General features: G+C 44.9%; 1 protein-coding gene across 1 annotated transcript; it reads right to left on the bottom strand.

Moving 5' to 3' along the window:
• Positions 1-445: 445 nt before the first annotated feature.
• LOC121544733 (protein FAM53C-like) lies at positions 446-9,622 on the bottom strand. Its single transcript, XM_045209414.1, has 5 exons — positions 9,561-9,622; positions 6,769-7,023; positions 6,606-6,666; positions 5,685-6,484; positions 446-2,214 (listed from the first exon to the last, which is right to left on the bottom strand). The coding sequence occupies exons 2-5, from the start codon at positions 6,847-6,849 to the stop codon at positions 1,957-1,959; spliced, it is 1,200 nt and encodes a 399-aa protein (XP_045065349.1). The 5' UTR covers positions 6,850-7,023; positions 9,561-9,622; the 3' UTR covers positions 446-1,956.
• Between the last annotated feature and the right edge of the window lie 477 nt (positions 9,623-10,099).

The raw sequence follows: 10,099 nt of genomic DNA, 5'->3' as shown, positions 1-10,099 counted from the left end.
CTGCACCTATTCCATCCCAAGTCAAGCACTGCGTATGTTCAAATAATCTATAGGTTACTTTGTTTTAGCTTCAAAATACATTTTTAGACACTTTCGGATGATTTGGACATAATGCGTGAAATATGCTAATATCGGTCCTATGACTTAAATGGGATTTGTGCCAGAAATGCTGAAATAATAGCATTTGGAAACAGTGCTAGTGAAGCTAAACCAAATATGGTGAATAAATAAGATATTGTAGTTTCCTCAGGCCATTTACCAATTATTATTTTTTTATGTGGGGGTGGGGGCAATAAGTAGACTATTTCTATTTCAAATCTTCTATCATTGATTAAGACAGGTGGGTCCACTCCAAAGTGCCACGTCATGAAGACACTCACCTGTCTCGATCAATGAGAGAAGATTTGAAATAGACAAGATGGCGGCATACACACTGTTAGATTACTTCATGGAGAAAAAATATTTATTTATTTTCATAAATTCAAACAAACCACCTGCAACTGGACACAGATATTTTACAAGGTACACGTATGGCCGAATGAAGATAGTATCACCAAATTAAGGCTGGTCGACAATTCTTTATGCTGCTACGCCAAACAGTACCTATCCTGTAACGGCTAATGGAGCATCACATTAGCCCGTTATAATTTGCTAGCTAAACTAAAGCATGGATTCCCGTCATACCTTGTCCATAGACTGCTTAGAGGGTAATGAAACCAATATGTAATTTGGGTGAACTATTCCTTTAAAACCATCTCTCATTTAAAGAAACACAGGACAAGGGGGATTTTTCTTGCAAAATTATTCTCTAATAAACTTTATTTGTACACAAATTGTGTAAGAGGACACTTCCATCTGAAAACATACAATACAAATTATCTCAGAAAGGCCACCAATCCTCTGCATCGCTACTGGTTTCTTCTCACACACATACACTCACACAAAATGGTTTCCACATGTGACCACTGTACAGTACATTATTACATTGTGCCCTATAGGATCCAACTGCAGCATCGAGTCAATTATTCAAATCCTATTACAGTGCAAGTGTGATCTGTTCATTAGTGGGAAACAGAATCAGAGAATGGAGACCATAGAAATAGAATCTAGGTTCCATTTCTATGGTAGACCAAGAAGAAAACATCTGTATGTTATGAACAAAAAGCAGTAGAACAGCAACAACTTCTTTTTATACTCAGCTTAAGGCATGATTAATGTACAATATTGATTTAATCCAATGGATAAGTGGTTTGGAGAACTAATGAATGCATTAGTCCAAGAAGTTAGGGGAAAGGAAGCAGTAAAACATCCACTCGCCAGCTGAGGAAAGCACATGGGTCCCTCTGATTCCCTTTACTGGTGGGTGGGTATTCCAGAGCCAAATCAACGTAGTAGTAGTACACCCATGAAAACAGATGTGTGTGCAGGCTTCTGCTTGTGTAACATTTTTCAGAGGCCTTCGATCAGCAACGCAACTGGACATACGTTCAGAAATGTATCCTGCCGACAGGAGTGTCCATAGAACCAAACGGCATCATTTTTATTATGGTAGTAGCAGTCGTACACCAACTACCCAGATAATTAGAAAGAGCCTATTTTGTACCTTCAGAATTCATCACTTCTTAGCCTTTCTCTTCATTGGGTTTCTGGATATACACATTTGCCCATACAGTACAGTCAGGCAAAATGACATTTTCCAGAAATGCTGAATAACATGAGCTTGTCGAAGTTGCTCTAGCATTACAATAATGGTAATATTGATTCTTATTAGTCTACAGTCAGCCAGTGATATGAAGGCCCCTGGTGTGGACCCTAGCAAGGCAGCAGGTTCCTGAGGGCTCAGCCAGGGGTGTGCGTTTATTTATCATTTCACCTTCATTGAAAACATTTATATAAAGTGTTTGTGTGGTGGATAACTATGAATATCAAGCACACAGAGAGCACAAGGGACCTCTTTCAGTTCTCCTCAATGAGGTTCAAGTCCAGTTCTGTGCAGTCTCTCTCAAACACACTCGGCTGTCCAGCCTCTAGCACACCCATATTTATTTTATCCTCATCATCCTCATAATCTTCCTCCTCACTTTCACTTAGCGGTCCGATGCTGGTTCTTCCCATGAGGTCTGCAGGGGAAAAGGTTCCTCTGAAGTCCCCTTGAACAGGCTCCATCTCCACGCAAACAGCCGCTCCACACACCAGCGGCTCACCACTGCGAATCTACACACAGGACATAGAAAACAATAAATACATCAATGGTTTTCAATCCACACACACACACACACAGAGAGTACCAGTCAAAAGTTGACACACCTACTCATTCAAGGGTTTTTCTTTATTTTTTACTATTTTCTACATTGTAGAATAATAGTGAAGACATCAAAACTATGAAATAACATATGGAATAAAAGAAAAGTGTTAAAGAAATCAAAACATGAGATTCTTCAAATAGCCACCCTTCGCCTTGATGACAGCTTTGCACACGCTTGGCATTCTCTCAACCAGCTTCATGAGGAATGCTTTTCCAACAGTCTTGAAGGAGTTCCCACATATGCTGAGCACTTGTTGGCTGCTTTTCCTTCAATCTGCAGTCCAACTCATCCCAAACCATCTCAATTGGGTTGAGGTCAGGGGATTGTGGAGGCCAGGTCATCTGATGAAGCACACCATCACTCTCCTTCTTGGTCAAATAGCCCTTGCACAGCCTGGAGGTGTGTTGGGTCATTGTCCTGTTGAAAAACAAATGATATCCCATCTGGTTTGGGCTTAGTGGGACTGTTGTATCGCTGCAGAATGCTGTGGTAGCGATGCTGGTTAAATGTGCCTTGAATTCTAAATAAATCACAGACAGTGTCACCAGCAAAGCACCCCCACACCTCCTCCATGCTTCAGGGTGGGAACCACACATGCAGAGATTATCCGTTCACCTACTCTGCGTCTCACAAAGACATGGCGGTTGGAACCAAAAATCTCAAATTTGGACTCCAGACCAATTGAAATGCATTCCAGGTGACTACCTCATGAAGCTGGTTGAGAGAATGCCAAGACTGTACAGCCGTGGTCAAAAGTTTTGAGAATGACCAGTATTGGTCTTCACAAAGTTTGCTGCTTCAGTGTTATGAGATATTTGTCAGATGTTACTATGGTATACTGAAGTATAATTACAAGCATTCCATAACTGTCAAAGGCTTTTATTGACAATTACATTAAGTTTATGCAAAATGTCAATATTTGCAGTGTTGACCCTTCTTTTTCAAGACCTCTGCAATCCGCCCTGGCATGCTGTCAATTAATTTCTGGGCCACATCCTGACTGATGGCAGCCCATTCTTGCATAATCAATGCTTGGAGTTTGTGTGGGTTTTTGTTTGTCCACCAGCCTCTTGAGGATCGACCACAAGTTCTCAATGGGATTAAGGTCTGGGGAGTTTCGTTATCACTTTTGCCTTATGGCAAGGCGCTCCATCATGCTGGAAATGGCATCGGTCTTCACCAGGATGTGTTGGTACCATTCTTTATTCATGGCTGTGTTCTTAAGACAAAATTGTGAGTGAGCCCACTCCCTTGGCTGAGAAGCAACCCCACACATGAATGGTCTCAGGATGCTTTAATGTTGGCATGACACAGGACTGATGGTAGCGCTCACCTCGTCTTCTCCGGACAAGGTGTTTTCCGGATGCCCCAAACAATCGGAAAGGGGATTCATCAGAGAAAATGACTTTACCCCAGTCCTCAGCAGTCCAATCCCTGTACCTTTTTGCAGAATATCAGTCTGTCCCTGATGTTTTTCCTGGAGAGAAGTGGCTCCTTTGCTGCCCTTCTTGACACCAGGCCGTCCTTCAAAAGTCTTCGCCTCACTGTGCGTGCAGATGCACTCACACCTGCCTGCTGCCATTCCTGAGCAAGCTCTGCACTGGTGGTGCCCCGATCCCGCAGCTGAATCAACTTTAGGAGACGGTCCTGGCACATGCTGGACTTTATTGGGCGCCCTGACGCCTTCTTCACAACAATTCAACCTCTCTCCTTGAAGTTCTTAATGATCCGATAAATGGTTGATTTAGGTGCAATCTTACTAGTAGCAATATCCTTGCCTGTGAAGCCCTTTTTGTGCAAAGCAATGATGACGGCACGTGTTTCCTTGCAGGTAACCATGGTTAACAGAGGAAGAACAATGATTTCAAGCACCACCCTCCTTTTAAAGCTTCCAGTCTGTTATTCTAACTCAATCAGCATGACAGAGTGATCTCCAGCCTTGTCCTCATCAACACTCTCACCTGTGTTAACGAGAGAATCACTGACATGATGGCAGCTGCTCCTTTTGTAGCAGGGCTGAAATGCAGTTCATTTTCATGGCAAAGAGGGACTTTGCAATTAAGTGCAATTCTTCTGATCACTCTTCATGACATTCTGGAGTATATGCAAATTGCCATCATCAAAACTGAGGCAGCAGACTTTGTGAAAATTAGTATGTGTCATTCTCAAAACGTTTGACCACGACTGTACAAAGCTGTCATCAAGGCAAAGGGTGGCTATTTGAAGATTCACTTTTTTGGATACTACATGAGTCCATATGTGTTATTTCATAGTTTTGATGTCTTCACTACTATTGTACAATGTAGAAAATAGTAAAACATTTAAGAAAAATGAGTAGGTGTCCAAACTTTTGACTGGCTAGATACCTCCGCTTTATCCGAAACTAATAGGCATACAACTTGTCAACAGCTTTTAGCATTTTCCATGGTTATTCAAATACCATGTGAGAATCTCAATGTCCACCTTTCAAATGAGGACGGTCTATGCAAATCATATGTAAAATGTATCGGACTGTGTGTCTGGACAAATGTTCTGTATTTCCTCATCCTGCTCCGAGACCCCAGTCAGAGCTAACTCTGTGCAGTCCCTTGGTCTTGTTACACCAGAAAGGCAGCCATTTCATAAACCACCACCCACCATCTTAAAACATGACAAGGAGACACACACATACACAGCCAGCTGCAGACCCAGCAGCAGCTCCAGTCACACCCCCAGGTCCCACGCCCAGAAGGCCATAAAAATCAACTGGGGGTGAGAGAGAAAACCGAAAAGAGAAAGGAGAAGTGATGACATCACTCCCCAGAACAGAAAGTCAGTAGTGGTGCCCAAATCAAGTGGTTAAATATAGATGGCTTGGTGGTGGCTGTCCATAGGGGCATGCAATTGGGCATGGGCACGCATCAACGACCGGACACATAGGAATGCAAGGGTCAGCCCAAAAGCACACATACACGCCGGGTCAGGGCAATGAGGTTACATAGCCAGGCAGCACAGTACCGACAACACCACACCCTGAACCCAAATCCAGACTGGTCTGGCTGGGACAGGAATGTGAGAGCAGTAGTTCTGCCTCATGAGGGGAGAGAGAGATTCAGAGAAACAGAGAGCCAGAGGCCCATTTCTCCTCGCTAATGATCCCAACATAAACACTCTGGTCTGTGGGGAGAGAGGCACGAGAGCAGGGGGTTTGGGGGGTGGGGGGGTGCTTTAGGCCTCCTGCTACTCTCGCAGGCAAATAAAAAAAGTTTGCTCTGACTAAAGGAGAACTATGAGCAGTTTCTACTAAAATGGTGCATGCTGTGCATTTTCAGCTCTACACATTCCATTTATATCTTATTTAATAGGCCTTAAAACTGTTTCACATCCCATCCAGCTCACCTGAGTCATCTTGCTGAAGTCGAGGCCGGGCCTGGTGTAGTAGGGGAGCGTGTCCGGGTCATGGCGTCGCTTCAGGCCAGGCTTACGTAGATCACAGGGCTGAGAGTGGCAGCGTGGGAGACGGAGGGGCAGGACACGCCTTGAGGACGACGGGGTACTACAGGCCGAGGAGGGAGTGGGGGAGGGGGCCGGGGGCTCCATCCCAAGGTAGCGAGGGGCTAGAGCTGGAGCACGAGAGGGCCGGGGGGGCAGGATGTGCACAGGTGACAGGGAGAAGCGGCGCTGCTGCAGGGGCCGACAGGAACCCAGCGTGGCCGGGGAGGAGGAGCAGGAAGCGGGGAAAAAACCGGCACAGCCCTCCCTGGGCGGGTCATAGTGGTCCCAGGAAACACTCCACGGGAGAGGGGAGTCAGGGGACAGGGCCAGACTGAAGAAGGTGGGACTGGAGGAGGAGTGCAGGGAGGAGGTGAGGGAGGAGCTGGGGCCTCGGAGGGGTACGGAGCCCACCAAGGAGCCAACCCCCATGCCGGCCACACCCCCTCCGCTGTGGCAGCGGCGCTTGACGGGGGTCCAGATCTTGGAGGCGCTGGGGCGCCAGGGGGTGCGGCAGCTGGACAGGTCCTCAGGGACGGACAGGGAGCGGCAGTGGCGTTTGGGAGGAGGAGGGGGCAGCGGCGGGGAGCTCTGTAGGGACAGGTCTGTCACAGAGGTGCTGGGGAGAGGGGTTCCTAGGGGGTCCAGGACAGAGGAGGCGTCCTGCAGATGGGTCTTGGAGGATGAGAACATAGACCAACTGCTCTCTGTGGAAGTGAAACAAACCAAAAACATGTCTCAATGTTGGCACATCCCCAAGTTAATGATTGAGCCGGAGCTTTGAATGAGGCCCCTTTATAAAAGTTTCAGGAATTAATGGATCCTTACCTGGAGTCAACCCATACCCGCGCCAATACACAGTGGGGTTAGAACCCACTTCAGGCAACGACTGAAACAAAGCAATGAAGATGAGGGGATTTATAGCAACGGCAATTCCTTATAGAAGAAACGCTACAAAACAGCCAGTGTGTGTATCACATGGCATGCTCACCACATTAAGAGAGAAAGCCCTGCGGTAAGGGGGCTCCTCCAGATTCTGTTTGCGGAGTTGCTCTGTGATGAGCGTCACCATGGTGACACGCTGATGCCAATGAGGAAGGGAGGAGGAAGAGAAGAGGAAGTGGTGGTGTTTGTCAGTCCGTCAGACTTCTGGCGAGGTTTGTGGTGTCCCCACCCCACCTCAACCGGCCAGACTGACCCTTCCAACCTCACTGAGACGCTGTCATCAACAGCTTCATCATCTCACCTGAACAGAGAAAGAGTAAGCAGAGCATACACATTTTAATGCTGAGTAGCAGACCATATTCACATGACTAATTTTACCAGGGATTGGTTTAGCACATCAATCTGAGCATCATGGATACATAATGATTGGGTTTGCGAGTCAATTTCCTGAGAAAAACAAAGTTCCATCTTAATCCCACAGCTGTGCGTCGCGTCGGGTAATACCAGGAAAGTGCGTGTTTGCACTTTGTATAAATCATAAAGTGTCAGGATACTTCATGCACTTAGAACAAATGCCATCTCTTACAAAGATACATAAAAAGCGTGCGGAACTCACGTGCAGCTATAGACACCGTTTTGTAAGAGAAGACCAAAAGGAGGAAGAGTGAACACTGCCCTAATGAGTGTTCCTTACCAGATCAGAGTTATAAGAGACAGACTAAGATATAGGCAAGCTCCTGCCTCAGCGAGATTAAAGGTACGCAGCAGAAGTGCAACCTCAAAAGGCAACGTGAAGAACACCAATCGGACACATTGCAGAAAACCTTTATTGTCTTTGTGAGAATACAAACAAAATAATATTTTTTGGTTGCACTGATGTAGACTTCAGGGGAATACCACATCACATTATAGTCAGGTGGGTCCTATTTCAGAGTGAGTGCTAATAGTGTGGCCCGTGTAGATGGCTGTGAGGAGAATGAGGGGGAGGGAGAATGAGAGAGGAGGAAAAGAGGGGGAGGATGGGGGAAGTGTGCGAAACGGAGGGGGAGTGGGGCCATAGGCATGCCATGCCCGCTCTGTGAGACAGACAAAAGGGGGAAGAGAAAGTGGAAAATGGGACTAGAAGGAGCTTAAAATGACCAAGGCACAGAGAACAAATAAAATATGCATAGAAGGAACCGAGCACCACGCAAAACAGAGTGAAACAAGGTGCCAGTTAGTAGAGTTCACCGACACATTTCCCCCCCCCATGCAAATACCAGAGTCAGTCAGCTTTTAAACGGTTATTGAAACTAGACACACCCTATGGGGACAAACTGACTCTGCTATACAAAGTCCCACACCAAATAAGACCAGCCCAGATACAACACTTGACTAGTCATTGCAACCTTTGCACTGTTGTGTATAATTATTGTGCACATCAATGAAACCAAAAGTTATAAAACCAACAATTGATCAACCGCCTATGTAATCATCCCAATGTGGGTGACAGCGGTCTCTTCCTGGTTTTGGGAAATATGGAGTTCCCCCCCCCACCTCCTAGCCACTGTTGCTTTAAGTGCTTAGGCAGCTGTGTGGCCTACAGGGCCTTGGTTTCCATGTGGCAAGTTAGTGCTACAGCACATGAAAACGCAACAAAGTGCACTAAATACGACTCAAATGCTGGTGCCATGGGACTAGCCATTTTACAGATAATCTAATTTAATGGCTAGACTTACTTTATGGGAGAATCATCACTAATAAAGATTAAATATCAAACCTATCAAGCAGTTACAAATGCTAATGACTAAAACGTGCATGGTAATTTCATTCATATAGGAAGTTTGGTGTAAATGGCACACGTGTGCCACTCACTGACAAACCCATACAGTTAACCTAACTGAACCTCAACATGTTTAGAAAGACGTTATAAAGCTTGTTTGCAACCTAGCTAGCAGGCAACTCTTTTTGGAAGTTATCAAAGCAAAGAAAGTCTCAAATCAATAATAAGAGTGCTTGGTAAACCGAGTCTAGCCAGACAGACTTGTGGTCAGCTCAGTTCTCCATCTTCTGATCTAGCTAGTTAGAGTAACTAGCTAGTAACTACTCAGCTAGTAGTAGGCAAGCTAGCCTACTAACGCCACAATAAATTATGTGATGTGACCAATTGGATTGTTGCTTGCTAAAAATAATAGGCTAACTAGTAGCACTATGGCAGTCGCTCTGGATAAGAGCGTCTGCTAAATGACGTAAATGTAATGCAAAGTAAAATGGCATGTTGCTAGTTTGCAAGAAACTTGCAAACGTATGACGTTAGATTTGGTCATCACCCCAAATACGAAGCTTAGCAGCTAATGACGGCTACGAAAACAATTAGCTAGTTAACGTTAGCCAGCAGCAATACGGTCTGTGGTGAGCCAACCAGGCAGTTGGCTAGCTATTCAACGTCACAGTTGGCAAGCTCTGACAAACTAGCCTGTCAGTGTTGGCTAACAAATTGCAGTATCACCACAAGCATATCTAGCTAAGCTAGCTGTTATTCATTTGGTCGACATTAGCTGTCCAAGTAGCTAACGTTAACTTGACAGCCATCTAGTTTGCTAGCAAGCCAACTCTAGTCTAGCTAACTTTAGCGAGCATGAACACGCAGCCCGTGGGAACTGACCGTCCTTATCACTCCACTAACTTAGCTGTTTGCTAGCAATTAGCTAGTTTGCTATGTTGTCATGCTTACACATCTAATTGTCAACATTTCTGAATTTATTTACATAACGGTATAATACATGTTACTTAAAATGATGTTGATTATTGACAGCAAAACAAGACTGTGCTTCGTAGCTAGCTCGATGATGAATTTACCTGCCCACCGTGTCTCCTTAGCAACCGAAAGCAGCACGGAGTAGTAGTTGGCCTTGCACCGAATATATAGCCATCGGAAGAAACCATTAAAAAGGGGTGGTTGAAACGTCTAACATGCTTGTATCTTTACTACACAAAATCAATATATATCACAATCCATCTAGGAATTAACTATATATCTTATCTAAAATTAAAAGTAAATCTTCAACGTGAAAAACGTTCTGATTTTTGACTCTTGAAAATCAAAAACTCCCCCATTCTGCTGAAAGTAGAAAAAAAGAGTCGACAGAAACGTATTCTAAAGACAATATGAAGATCAACGCATTGAGTACTGTACAGGCATTTTCAGTGATAATAAGTCAGCAATGTGTTGGTTGGGTTGGTCTTTTGAAACTACCACAGTTTTTATTAGTCCTTTTGGAAATTCGTGTGCCGGGCGAGATCCCAGCTCTCTACAAAAACATGTTTTGAACTCTGGGTAGTGTAGTTTGTCCATTTTTCGTGACATAATAAGTACACGTTTTTGCATGGGAAAGAAA

Source organism: Coregonus clupeaformis, chromosome 3 (genome assembly GCF_020615455.1).
Source record: "Coregonus clupeaformis isolate EN_2021a chromosome 3, ASM2061545v1, whole genome shotgun sequence".
In the NCBI taxonomy this organism is placed as follows: Eukaryota; Metazoa; Chordata; class Actinopteri; order Salmoniformes; family Salmonidae; genus Coregonus; species Coregonus clupeaformis.
This window is presented reverse-complemented; position numbering and strand designations above follow the sequence as displayed.

What these genes read in the sequence shown, in the direction of transcription:
- LOC121544733 (XM_045209414.1), bottom strand. Translation starts at nt 6,849, where the DNA reads ATGGTGACGCTCATCACAGAGCAACTCCGCAAACAGAATCTGGAGGAG. An exon ending in CGGGTATGGGTTGACTCCAG is followed by an intron (nt 6,485 to 6,605) that starts GTAAGGATCCAT and finishes TCACTTCCACAG; the next exon opens with AGAGCAGTTGGTCTATGTTC. An exon ending in ACTTCAGCAAGATGACTCAG is followed by an intron (nt 2,215 to 5,684) that starts GTGAGCTGGATG and finishes TCCTGTGTGTAG; the next exon opens with ATTCGCAGTGGTGAGCCGCT.